Below are 13,804 nucleotides of genomic sequence, written 5' to 3' on the forward strand. Positions count from 1 at the left end.
GAGATCGGGACACAAAATGAGGAAGTGTTCATCTTGTGGGGGGTCAAAGGCCACAGAGTGCAACACCGTGCTGACTACAGCTCCGCGGTCGAGAAAGGCCAGTCCAGAGTTGTAAGAGTTAACGTGGATCAGCTGCATGGTGAGTCTGTGCATGGAATGGCTACTGACAGACTGCTAATGAGGCCATTATCAGGTCTCGTCCTCTCCTCTCCTCCGGGGACACCAGTGGATGTTCTGTACCACATCTCAATTGAATTTCATTCCACAGGGCTTGTTTATAGTAAATGCATTTGCTTGAATTAATCCACGAGGAGTGTGAGAAACATGATTTGGCCCATCTGAATGCAGAAATTTAGTGTTTAGTATCCGCTTCAGATCAGCATCCGTACCCGCAGTGTGCCGACGGAAACGCTGCAGCTTCACGATCACAATTTCTGTTTTGAACCCCGGCAAATAAACAAGTTATTGACTAAAATGATTCTATTGATTTTCTCCACATCACTGATTTAATACGCACAGACAGCTGACCATCAGTCCCTTTGTGGCTAAATCAATGCCCTAATGAACAAGTATCAGCAGCGTATTGGCATGCTGTCACTGGTAATGTGGAGCAGTCAAGGAAGAGTGTGATCAAGAGCAAATGAAGCAGCTTTGCAGGAAACATTGGTCCCTTGGGAGGCCTGGGCTTTTAAACACAATTATATACAGTTGGAGGCACTATATTTGTTGAATTGCTGAAAGGACAGAGCAACACTCCTTTCCCCTTTACTCTGGATAATCCACAGAACACGCTGTCGACAACTTTTATAGTGGCTATTGCTTTTGTTCAAAGTAGTATGGGTTTTTGTAATTTGGATCATGGGAGTGTTGAAAGAGAAAAGTCAGAGTGCAGTGAGACCTTAATTAAACACACAGTTCAGTGAATGGCTATGTAGCAAACAGCTTTATTTATATTTAAAAAGTAGATCTTTTCGTACGTGTGACCGTATCTGGTTTAATGTGACATTTTAGAGGATTTCCTTAGTTTGTTTTTTAGAAGTAGCCACTGACTGATCTGAGTCATCATCCTGACTTGTAAGAAACTCTCAAAAGGTATTTTCCACATACACACTGTAGGTGAAAACTGCAGACAACATGCAACTTCCAACTCTCTCCTGATGCCCTGATTGTAATACGGCTGTTATCCTCCTTCCAAATGTTTTTGGGTAACCTGCCAACAGATTCAACCCCTGCTATCCTGGCTTGTTTGTTTTTTCTTCTCCTTAGCCATAACCCGGTGTTAAGCCACAGTGTGAAGAGCCCTGCTCAGTTCTAGAAACACTGACACAGACAACTACTGATAGTGGCAGTTAAACATGTTCCTGCGTGGGCCTCGGCCCTGACTCATCTGGTGAACTTTGAAGATCTTGTGGGGGGGACGCCATCATCAAAATTGAGATGTCTGCACCGTCTCTCACGTCACATTGTTGTGAATCGTTTACCGTGGCCTGTCTGCGTCTAGTTTGTATCTCAGGCACGCTCCATTTGATTCTATCAGGCTCTGAATGATATTTTGTTCATTAGACAGTGTGCAATATGAGACCAGTGTTGACACAACCTGAGTTAATGTGTTTAGTGACTCTAATGGATCATAGAGGTCCTAATGAAACATTGCCATGGGAAGATTTATGTTGCAAGCTGCTGAGTCCTCATTTCCATTTTATATGTGGTTAGAAATACCTTTATTCAATGAATAGAACACAACAGAAGATGCTAAATGAATACAGCTATTTCAAGTACAACACACCAATAAATAAACAATCAAAAAGCCTGTTACAATTACTTCATTAATATGAAATTGTTGCCCTGTGGAGGAGTCATAGTTCTGTGGCAAAGATTCAGTGCCGCAGGGTTATTAAAATCGAGCAACTGTGTAGGGAATGTAAAATGAGCCTCCTAAATCCAAATTTCCAAATGTGAAACATGGACAGTGTGAAAAAAAAAATATTTTCAGTGTTTTCATTTTCCGATTTAAAATATTGCAGTGTCTGCGAGCAAAGCCGTGTGATGTTTGTCTTGAGACGAGATGATATGAGCACCAGCTTATTCGTGGAAATGCCAAATGGTTATTGGCCAAGGCTGGATTGCACTAAACCAGAATATTGTATCAGAGAGAGGCAGCTGGTTAGGAGTCAGAACAGATTATCATATGAGAGAGGATGAGTGAGGAGAGGAGTGAGGAGAGGAGGGAGGGAGGGAGGGAGGGACGGAGGGAGGGAGGGAGAGGCAGAGAGAGGAGGTAGAGACCGGAATGGAAAGCAGGGGGCGAGAGTGAGGAGGCACGGGAGGAGGAAGAGGCAGAAGTGATAGCGGAGAAACTCATCGCCTGGTCGCTGTGGGGTGGAGGGGATCATCCAAACCCTTCCGTCACTATCTCCCCTTCTTCACCTGTCAGAAAGAGTGCGTGAGAGCCGGGCGGAGGGGGAAGGAGGATGGAGTAGAAGGTGGAGAGGGGCACATGGGTCCTCTGAGAGGTCAGGGGAAGATGCTGAGGCTCCACTCATCTTCTCTCCGCAAAGGGCCCACCGCTGCTCGCAGACATCTGGCCTCACACTGATCACTCATATCTGCAGACAGGGAGGAGGAGGAGGAGTGGAGCGCTCTATCTTTGAGCCACAGAGAAATTACAGATCCTCTTCCCTCTGCTTGCTTATTTTAGCATCTTTATGTTGTTGCTTCATCTTTATTTTCTCATTCACTATCACCTTTTTCTTTTAATAAATCCCCTTTGACTTTTTTTTCTTACCCTTGACATTTTTTTTTAGAGCAAATGGGTGCAGAACAAGAAGAAGAAAAAAAATGCAGCCTGCAAGAGCTGGTTCCTGACTTTATCCTTGCACTAAGAAAAAAAAAGATAAGTCACAGAAGATAGTTAAGAGTGTGCTGTGTCTAGCAAGCCGGTATACAAGACTCTGACTGCAATCAGTGGGAAGAGGGCCAGCTTCCCTGCCTGAGCTCTCAGCGCCCCTACTGGCTGCACGCTGTGCCAATCAAAGGCTGGTGGGTGGGGAGCAGTCAGACATGAACACTGATGTCACAGTCACATGGATTCTGGTGTGGTCATGCTCGGAGGCTGAGAGACAGAGCTGTGCTGGCCAGCTGCTGCTGAGACAGCAGTGGAGGGCTTTGCGCTGGTGATAGTTCTTCTCTTATGGACGCGAAGCTTAATGATGTATTTTGTGATTTCAGCTATGAAAGGTAAGAGCGCCCAATGCATGCCGATCCCGCAGCCAGAGTAACAAGTAGGGAAGTACGGGGCTACGCTATTCATAGGCTGCCAACTCTTTGCATTTCATTTGCAAGGCATGAGTGTGACAGCGAGAGGGAGAGAGGGAGGGAGGGAGAGAGGAAATACAGTAATACAGTGCGTCTGATTGTGTCCAAGTGAATTTTGTGTTATCCATCTTTACGCGCATGGATAGAATTTATTTTTGTAACTCAGAAAAGAGGCTGGGCTAGATTGTTGTTATTATTTTTAGTGTTATAATTTTTGATTATGAACTACAGTGTGTTTTCTCACTGGGGACACCATGCGCTTTGGACATCTCCTGACAGGAGCAGCTCCAGAGTAGAAGTTTTTTTTTTTTTTGGCATGGATGTGAGGGAGCATGCGAGGCAGGCAGGCAGAGAAAGGGGGGTCCTGTCGCTATTCCTTTCTGTCCCGTTCTTAATCCTGTTGTTCCAGTCCAGAGGACGTGTCTGTGCCGCAGGAAGATGTGTGTGGCAGTGTTGAACGTGGGTCGCAGACGGGCGACAAGGCAACTGGCGCGACTGGCAGACTGTGATTCTTTGAGTTGATACCGGTGCATGCGTGCGTCTCTCTCTCTGTGTATGTATCTGTGCGTGTGTTGTGCTCCACTGACCTATTTTTTTGGGGTAGTCGGGTTTACATGTGTGGCCACGAGAGCAGGACTGGGTCCTCCCAGTCGCTGTGATGTTGATCTGGTGGGCTTTAATCCCAGCTCCTCCACCTCCTCCTCCCCCCCTCTCCATCGTGCAGGCGTCCATGTGCGCGCGCACAGACACACACACACGCGTCCGTGCAGACAGATACTGAAAGTGCAGTCAGACATACAGTAGGCTGCTGCACACACTTGTCTCACGCATGCCTGCACACACATGCACGTATTCGCGTTCATTTCGCACTTATGAATGCATTCTTCCATAGAGTAAAAAAAAAAAAAAAAAAAAAAATCAAACATATGTGCTCAAATGCACCCACGATGCAATCAGATATCCTGCGATCACCACGACCAGGCACATGCAGCTGCCATTCTGTGTCAAATATAAAGTAGATCTACTAATAATTTGATTTGATAAGTGCTGCTTTTCTTTCTCTCCTCCCTCCTGAAATAAAATTGCATGTTTGCTTTGTATCTTATTACTATCAAGAGAAAAACACAGAAGAGCATTTTGAAAATCTAATAGTTTTGCGTAAAAAATATTATTAAAAGCAAAAAATAATGTGCGAAAAAATATGCCATGACTTAATATTTTAACGATAATATTAGTAGTGACCTTTACAGTGTATCCTAAATTGTACATATTACTTCTCCATCTAAATGCTGCTCTGTGTCTTGGTTTTTTGTGTGCTGCCAACTCTGTGTTCATTTCTTTCCCTCTTCAGTCTGTGAGAATTCATTTCTGAAAGTGAGGCACACGCTCATTTGCGATAAGCCTGATGCGTTTGAAATTGAGAAGGAGAAAAGTCCTGTATCTTATTTTCAGCGAGACACATATTAAAAAAGACCTTTTGACCTGACGTCCTTTTCTGTGCGGCGAAGAGCTTTATGAAATCACGTATTTTTTGGAGGAAAAAAAGGGTCTCATGCTGTGTGGTATTTTTTTTTATTACTTTTTAAAAGTAGCATTTGCGGGACATTTTTTAATGTGTTCATTTCATTTTCTCTTGACTTGCTGTGAGCGAAGATTATTTTAATTTTCAGAAATTATTATTCGATGGATAAATGAATAGAAATAAGCCATATTTACATTTTTCTGTATTTGTCATCAAAAAAAAAAGAAGCACCGCAGTTAATGTGTTTCTACGTCGGTCTATTTGCCAGACTCTCTGTGTCCTCTCTCAGCTCTGCCTTTCCCCATATAGATACTTTCCTGTTTAACAGAGGTTACTGGTGTCATGGCAGGATACTGTGACACTGTCAGAAATGATATTAAACTGCGAACAAGTAATACAATTAGAAGTTCGTGTAAATGGCAGTAGTAATTTCTTTCTGAAAATGGCCAGTGAAATGGACGAACAGCACAATGAGTTGCTTCCTTGGCGAAGACTTTATTGCTTTGTTGATACTGCTACACGGTCCTATTGAATGTGCATTTTTTGCTGTTTTTTTAAAGTCATTTTTGATCATCTGTACTGAAAAAAAATACTGCTTTTATATTATAAGAAACATGTGTGTCTCCATGGCTTTGTCTGTAGCCTGCATCCCCCTCTACCCAGCTCTCCCTCTCAATTCAGCCTCTCTACCACACCACTGCCTCTCAAGTACCTAATTACCTGTAATGGAAACATCCCTCTCATTACCCCATGCAAATTAGCCAGCCTACTCAGCACAATTAAGATGAAAATTTCAATTACATAATTAAAGAAAGTTGTTTGATGTGTGGATAGAAAAACGTAAAAAGTGCGTCTCATACAGAGTACATATAATTAACCCTTGACAAAGAGCATTATTGTGGCCAGGTATACGTAGCAGGAATGGCTCAGAATTGTCGAAAGCAAGGCCCAGGAAGCCACTTCAGTGCATGCAGACAGCACATAAATATGTGATTTAGCACGAGAGTGTACTAGACTGTGAAAAATGTTCTGGGGCCCTAGAGAAGGTAAAGCCAAATATCTTGTGATAGGCGCTTTAAGGCTATGTTAACAAGGCTGTAAATATTTGCTGTAGATTTGGTACTCTGTGTCTCTTTCTATCAGTGGCCGATTGAAGTGCTCACCCACCCAATGCTGCAGGCTCTCACACATTAAAGCAGAGGTTAACAAGATTGGCTATTATCCAGTTAGGGACTGAGGACACGAAGAGCCAAAGGAAAAAATTGCCACAGATTAAGGTGAAGGCAAATATAGCACAAGTCACCTGCAAGGATTTAAAATAAAAGACCCAATTACAAAGAAGCAGCATTTTAAGTAGAGGTTTTTTGTTTTTTTTACATTGCATAATGTTAAATACACAAACTGTATATTTTAGCCTCTAATTACATGATTTTATTTTGAATGTCAAGATAGAAGCAATTTAAATAATGCAAAATTCAGTTCTCCACAATCATAAAATTCTGTGTGATTCCTTTTCATATGATTTCACTTTCGCTAAGGGAGTATTTACGGGTTACAGTGAAATTGAAAACCTGCAAACAGTATCTGAGCAGAGACAAACAAGAGAGTGTGTGCTTTAGCTCTCTCTCTCTCTCTCTCTCTCTCTCTCTCCCTCTCTCTCTCTCTCTCTCTCTCTCTCTCTCTCTCGCCTCTTAGCTGGCTGTGGAGGTGGAATGGTGTCCCCACAGGTTATTAAAGTGTGTGAGGTGTGCCAGTCTGAGCTGTGCACACTGAGACAAACATCCTGGCTGCCTGACTGTGTGTAGAGGGACTGGTTAATGAGATATTGACTGCCCATTGAGAGCATGGATTTTTGATTTGGCTCCATAGAAGTTGGGAAGTAAGGAAGGTGCACTCTGGAGAGTAGAGGAGGCCAACGGTGGACACTCATTTCTGAATTTGATGATATTTTAAGTTTTGGTTAGCAGGATTTACTGTGGCTGATGATGTTACACATTTTATTGATCATTCTAATTGTCCTTGTAAAGCGAAAATTAATTGCACTGTAGTTAGTAACATAAATCAAATAATACAGAACGTCATCCCAGTGTTTGTATAAATGATCATGCCGACAGAATATACTGAGATGGAAATTTGTTCAAGCAACATTTTACAGAGGTACTGAGTTACCGTTCATGCTTTGAAAGTTTATACATAGTAATTCATGGCTCATCAATAGCTTTTCAACACTGAAGTTTTGTTTACTGTGAGACTGTTTCACACACACAGACCGAAACTGTCCTTGTCAGGAACAAAGTTTGAAAAAAATGACTTGTAGGCTTTTAGTCGCCATTTTTATACTGTACAATCATTAATCTGCAACTCCATCCAAGCCGTTGCCGGGGTGCCAGACAGCTCTGTCAGTCATCTTGTCTTGTCAGTCACACCTTGTGGTTTTGACAGATTAGACCAATCACAGGCAAGGTTAAACGACTCTCCTGTCCTGTGTCCAATCAAACAGCAGGATACAATAAACAGCAGAGGCTCAAGGTAACCAGCAGACACGAGAAGATTTTTGTTCATTCTGAAGCATTCACACCAGGTTCAGTCAGGGTTCTCCATTTGACTCTCCAGTCAGGTAAAACACCTAACCGGGCTTAGTCAAATGCCTCTAACTTAAAGGTAATTTCCTACTTTACTTTCACTCAGTATTTCAGGAGTCACTTATAGATCCTTTGAAGTGTCTCCCTGTCATGCAGCATTTAGCTGCTGATAGAATACTTCCTCTGTCAGCACTCGTTAGATAATCATATACCACAGTCCACAGAGTTAAAGAACATTTTTACTTTCATTTTTTCTCTTTCTTCCTGTAACTTCCTCTGTAGAATATGTACAGAGAATAGAGATGGGATATTTTTTGCTGCCCCTGTTCACAGAAACCCTTTGCTTCACATTCTCTCTGCTTGTTTTTTTGTAGTTATTTCAAATTCTGACATGCATCCTCTCACTGCAGATTAGCTTGATTCTGTACTGTAAAATTAATGTGTGCATGCGTAATTTAATGAGAAAAGAAAGTATGTTTCTTAAGCCTCGCGTGCCTCGCTTTGCCCTCATATGCCTTTGCCACTTGTGGTTTAGAAGTTAGCAGTGTTTTAAGAGAGTGAAGGGTGAAGTTTTATTCCCCTGTACTTTCATTCCGAGCGTGTTTCGTACCATTGGCTTTTTTCCTCTGTGGGCCTCTGGAGGGCTGTCCATTGGCTTTTTGAAGTTGCATCAAAGAGGAAATGGGGGAGAAAAAGCATTATTGATTTTGCGTTTTGTCTGACTCAAACACCGAGGACAGAAAAACACATAAGGAGTTAGGTGTTGGCAGTGGGGCAGCTCCGTCTCTTGTGCGAGAGCCAGAGGGAGATGGGGGAGAAACCGAAAGAGGTAGAAGGTGAGGAGGAACGCCAGACAACACTAATGCATCTCTCCCTAGAGTCGTACGCTCAGTCCTTCCACTTCCATCATTTCTCCTCTCCTTTCTGTTCTTAATGGGGGAGTAAATAAAGCCCATTATTGTACGGCCGGAGACAAAACCTCTGTCTCTCCCCAACATGTCGGATAGCTTTTCCTCCTCCTCCATCAGGCCGGTGACTCCCGAGGTCTGACAGCGTTCCACAGTTGACCTGCTTTTCCATGAAACACCAAGCTGCTCTCTTCTCAGTTGTAATCAGATCTCCCTGCTAGGCAAGCATGCTGGCAGCCGGCAAGAAGAGGAGTATTGTTTGTGTGGTTTATCACCTTCATCCTCCTCCTGCTTCAGACCAGCAGAGGTGAGACAGGAGAGAAGTACTTTTGTGGTGTTAATGTGACCTGAGGTGACTAAAAAGCTCTCAGTGATAGAGCTTGTTACGAGTATGGCTTAGTCAGCACCTGTGCTACAGACATGATGCAGTGTGGCCGTGTTCTGTGAACTTTCTTTGAGCAGATCTCCGAGGTTGCACATATGGAAGTCAGTGGAATTTGTAGTCAGAGAAGAAGACTGTAAATAAGGAGGGCTTTGACAGAAAGGCAGCGAAAGTATACTGTAGAGTCAGGGAATGAGGAAGGGTCAGAGGTCACAGCATACTAAGATACACTCCCCTCTGCTCCATGGAGAGCTACTGCGGCATCTAGGGACGCTGGCGGGGAAGAAAGGATGAAAAATGAGAAGCGCACGGAATTTTGATGAGACGAGGGAACAGGCAGCGTTATAACAAAGGTCGTCACAACACGCGCTCCGCCACTTGATTACAAAAGGGAGAGAAGTGTGTGAGGCGTTTGATTGCACGTCCCAGCAGAGGCCATTAGGGGCTCTACTTGTAGGATGGCGTCATTTACACTCATCTGATCTGATGTCTGTGCCGATGAACAAACAGCAATCGGTGGAGCCTCCCGAGCACTAGGGGGTGCTCTTCAAGAGAGCCAAATGATATGAATATGTTTCCCCCAGAGTTTTGAAGTCGTGACTGTCTCCTACCTATTGATGTCGAGGCTCGTTACGTGTTGCCACCAGGCAGAACGCAACAGAGCACGTTTGAATCTCAGATCGAAACTCTCCGCATAAGGTGCTCCTCACACCGGCTAAGATTCATGAAAGGAATTTATCATCATAAATAACAAAGAAAAACAGCCTTGCAAGAACAGTCTGCTTAAGATTGATTTTTTTATGCACATGCATTCATTTGAAATAAAAGAAATGCTGCTTCAGTGCTAATTACAAAGATGAAAGGAAGGAGAATGTGCAAGGCAATGAACTTTGTTTAAAGGCACAGCACATGGCTTTTTCAGGGACATGGTGCTTTAATGAAATCCAAACCCTGTTTATAAACTCACAAAATGTGTTTTGAAATTCAAAGCTGTATTTACAGGACTGAAAAGATGGGCTCGGTTTCCACGTGTCGGTCCCACCATCCTAATTCAGCGAGTCAGGCATCAGAGCCAACTACACAATGTCGGTCCTAGACAATGAGTTTGTGCGTGTTTCACCGTTGGAGCAAAGGGGGTTAACTGGCTGTGGAGAGATCCTTGACCTATCTGAGATGAGCTCCCCGCCCCCTCCAGCAATGTGGAATATCTGATTGCTGATTATGAGTTTATTCCCCATCGCGCTGAGCCTTTTGCATGTCAGGATCCATCCCTCCCCAGCAGAACTGATTAAGGAGCTGGAGATGATGCTACAGCTCTCAGCAATTGCTGAAAGACACTCAGAGAGGCTGGTAATCTGGAGTGCAGCTGGCAATCACCCACCACTGACTCTTTTGGAGGCTTTTCGGGTTGTTTTGTTGTTTTCAAGTGGGTTTTTTGGCATATTGTTGTCTTTGTTCCCCTGGGCTTCTTGTTTCTGGATGAGAGCTTTCCTAGTGCTGAGCACAGGTCCTTGTCAACCTGGCTGCTCAGCTCAGCCTAGTCCAGCCTCACCAACAGCAGCGTCAGCAAAGACCCTCGCTCAAAGTCTGAGGATTTGCTTATGATCGTCCTCTTACGGGAGCCTAATTTGGGCAAAAGAAGAAGCTTCATCCCTGATGTAAAAAGCTCTCTCTTTGCTCATTTTCAGAGCTCCCAGAATCCAATACATGGGACAAAGGCATCAGATAAATTGAAATAAATAGCTTCTCAGAAATGTACCCTCATGTAAACTTTTAAGGGTTTATGTGGCGTTCAGTGGATTTCTGTCACAGGAAAGCAAATAGAGTTTTCTAGCAAAAAGACTGCACGCCTGCTTTATTTGCTCGACGGGATCTGTCACTTAGTTACAAATCACCAGCTGTCGTCTCTAAGTTTTGTTTTTGTCAATAGTTGGAGGGGAGTGGGAGACAGTCCTGCTCCTACTGTGCTAATGGCTGTTTTAATGCCTTTAATGTGAGACTTGGGGCAACAGAGGAGGAATCTGCCCAAACAGAGCATTCTCAATTACTATAAAAGCTGCACAGCCCACCGCTAATGACGCCCCACTGTCAAACATATCACCCACAGTTTTACTGCTTGTTGCTTTAATGCTTTAATATTTTGTCACGCATCGACAATGCAATCAAGATATTGAGTCCTGTCTAGTTAAGACAGAAATATTACCGGCAGTGTTATCCAGTCAGACACAGGCTCAAAGAGAGATAAGAACACAGTCATTCATTCTAAGTAAAATTAATGGAGTTCAGATGTGACACCAACAGTCTCAGTAAACAAATGAGTATTGTTTGACTTCCTTCTTGTGTAAATGACATTTCTTTAGCTGTTACAAGGCCCTGGTCTAATGAATGTGAAATAGGAGGGAAGCTCCTCCCAAACTGTGCGCTATTAAAGGAAATCTTTGTTATTTTGCTGTTTAAATTAAATATTTTTTAATGAATGTTTCACACATTTGCATGCTGTATTGTGTCCTATACTACAATAAATAATAAAAGTATCAGTGTTTTCTATATAGGGATTCTCAAATGTAAAAACATCATGCTTCTGTTTTTTTTTTTCAGTAGAATTTCTTTGTTACCTAAAGCACACACAGATTCCACCTCATGATCATTTTCCTCTTTATGTATCAGCCCCATTGTTCTGTATCATAACTGCCACCGTGGATAAACTAAAGCTAATAGGAGAAATAGCAACAGACGTGATGAGAGATAGGTGAGGCAGATTTTCAAATTGCGGATGATCAGAGATAAACTATTGTACGTTTGACGTACCTTGCCCACTTGAGTTGGTAAAGAAGTTGTTTTTTGATCTTTTGACACATGATTACATCGGGCCTTTCTGCTTTGATCTCAGCATGGGTTTTTTTCTTCCTCTTGATGTGGGATTATTATAATTTATACATAAGGGATTTTGTTTTGTTTTTTTCCTTTGGCCTCAGCAAACTTGAGTAAACACAGTATACATAGTAGATTAACATTGTATTCATTTACAAATTCTCATTAGCAAGCCCTAAGGTAATTAATCAGAGGCCATGGTATATAAGTAGATAGACACCATTCAAATAATTTATTCCTTTCTACTCTTACCGAGTGTGAGAAAAAGTGTCTGATCAATTTCTCCCTTAGATGTAGCTCTTTGAAGACATGCAGTGTCTTATGAGAGTACTACCACAGTATTTATTCACTGGAAACTGAGGGCTGCAGACCTTGCAGATGCTGTACAAACATTGCAGGGCATTGTTGCCTGAATCATCCTAATAGCCCACGATTCCCACTAAATATAGAAACTGTATAACCCCAATTAAACCCATACAGGTGTAAAATGTTTACTATATTGCCATACTGCAGCTTCTGTTAAGTTCAGACTTTGCAGTTTGCTGTTGATGTTTAGAGGAAATGGCCTGGGTAATTTGTGTGCCTTTCTTGTCCAGTTCTGTGCAGATAATTTATGATTTTATATTTCCAGGCACCTGAGGCACAAAGTCATGAAAGCATGGGGGGCGGGGGGGCACACATCTCTGTCTTTTATGTGTATGCATTTAAGCATGATCGAGCATAAGAGGAGCACTATGGGAGGGTGGGTGCTTCATGGTAAAATTGGTGCAAATTTGTTCAAGGAAGGTTGAAGTTTGTAAAGGAAAAATGCCACATAGCAGCATCTTAAAGAGAATACATAAAGAGTAAGCCAGTAAAATAAAGCATAACCACTCTAAAGAAGTGTGCAGTAAATGTAAAAAACACCAAGCTGAATGCTAGCTTTTATAATCACTTTTATCTAAATCAGTTACCAATAATATCAAGTTTTTTTTAAATAAAGTCACCAAATAGTACATTTTAGAAAGCATATGATTTCTGTACAACACAATATTAATATTTGTTCATATTAGATCCTAATAATTATTTTGTCATTTAATGATGAAGTGCAGTATTATAATTCCAGACATTTCTGTGGACTGGTATTTAGATGCATGTCTGTGTGCTTCTCTTGCTCTATAATTTCTGAGGATTTCAATGCCGTGAATCTTTTATTCTCCTACATACATGCATACATTAACATAACCAAAGTTCTGTGAGTTTCGTACGTCAGTTGTGTCACATAAAAAGGGAAACGCAGGGCTATATTTCAGCAGCTCTGTCTCCGAGGCTATTCAGAGATTTTTCAGTTTGTATTGTCAACTAAATGTTATCCATAGGTGGCAGATATTATATGGCAATTACTGATGTATGTTCATAAGATAGATTTAATGTCACAATAGTATCTCCCTTGAGCAACCACAAAAGCTTCCAGTGATGAAGGGTTTATTTTTAAAACTACTGGAAAGGCTTTCTGCAGATTAATTCCAGTGTATGCTTCCCATTGTGGGAGAAACAAATTGGGCTTTACGGAATTAGTGTATTTGCTGCATAAATCTCAGATCTATTCCTGAAACATATGATTGTGTTTAATGTGATTGGATGCTTCTGCATTGCCTTTGTGTGAAAAAGGAAGCAAACCTTCCCCCGAATGGCTCACTGCGAGGCTTGAAGTACAGTAATGATGGCTTGGTGTTTTCTTCATTGACCCAGGTGTGTTGTCTAAATACAATATGGATGTGCAGGGCTGCCTGTGTACTCCAGTGCTGGGAGACTATTTGCTGAAGGTCATTTGGGATCATAGCGTGCCATTAATAATTCCTGAAAGCATCCAACATCTCCATCTGTTCTGGTACATCCATCGCTCCACTTCAAAGACAAAGGCAGCATCTGCAGGTTAGCATTAAACCTGCCTCCAGGCTAAGATGTTGGAGGTGGGATTCTTTGTTGAGAGAGCATAGCTCTGGTCATCGGGTCACACTGCTCATATAATCGCCAATTAATATGTGTTTGCTCCCATATCTTGAACTTCTGAACACTTAAGTACACAAAGCACACAGGCGCACATACAGTATACATTGTATTGGGACTATGGTGTGTGTTTTTCAGCATTCGTGGCTGAATCCACTGGACATATGCTGTACAATAATTCCACACAACCTCTCAAATGCTACTGGCCTCTCTACAGGGATGCAATTACCACCCT

At 42.3% G+C, this 13,804-nt stretch overlaps 1 protein-coding gene across 2 annotated transcripts in view; it reads left to right on the forward strand.

Annotated features, from left to right (window-relative positions):
• Positions 1 to 13,804, forward strand: part of roraa (RAR-related orphan receptor A, paralog a) — a 181,515-nt gene that overhangs the window by 132,599 nt on the left and 35,112 nt on the right. Inside the window, exon 1 of one of the 2 annotated variants that reach the window (XM_022190693.2) lies at positions 3,083 to 3,237. The exons of the other annotated variant lie outside the window; for it this stretch is intronic. Within the exon in view, the coding sequence (XP_022046385.1) occupies positions 3,207 to 3,237 (31 nt within the window). The 5' untranslated portion in view covers positions 3,083 to 3,206. Of the gene's footprint in view, positions 1 to 3,082; positions 3,238 to 13,804 lie in introns of those variants that run through there. 2 annotated transcript variants of the gene reach the window in all.

The sequence above is a fragment of the Acanthochromis polyacanthus genome, chromosome 8, assembly GCF_021347895.1.
Source record: "Acanthochromis polyacanthus isolate Apoly-LR-REF ecotype Palm Island chromosome 8, KAUST_Apoly_ChrSc, whole genome shotgun sequence".
Classification (NCBI taxonomy): Eukaryota; Metazoa; Chordata; class Actinopteri; family Pomacentridae; genus Acanthochromis; species Acanthochromis polyacanthus.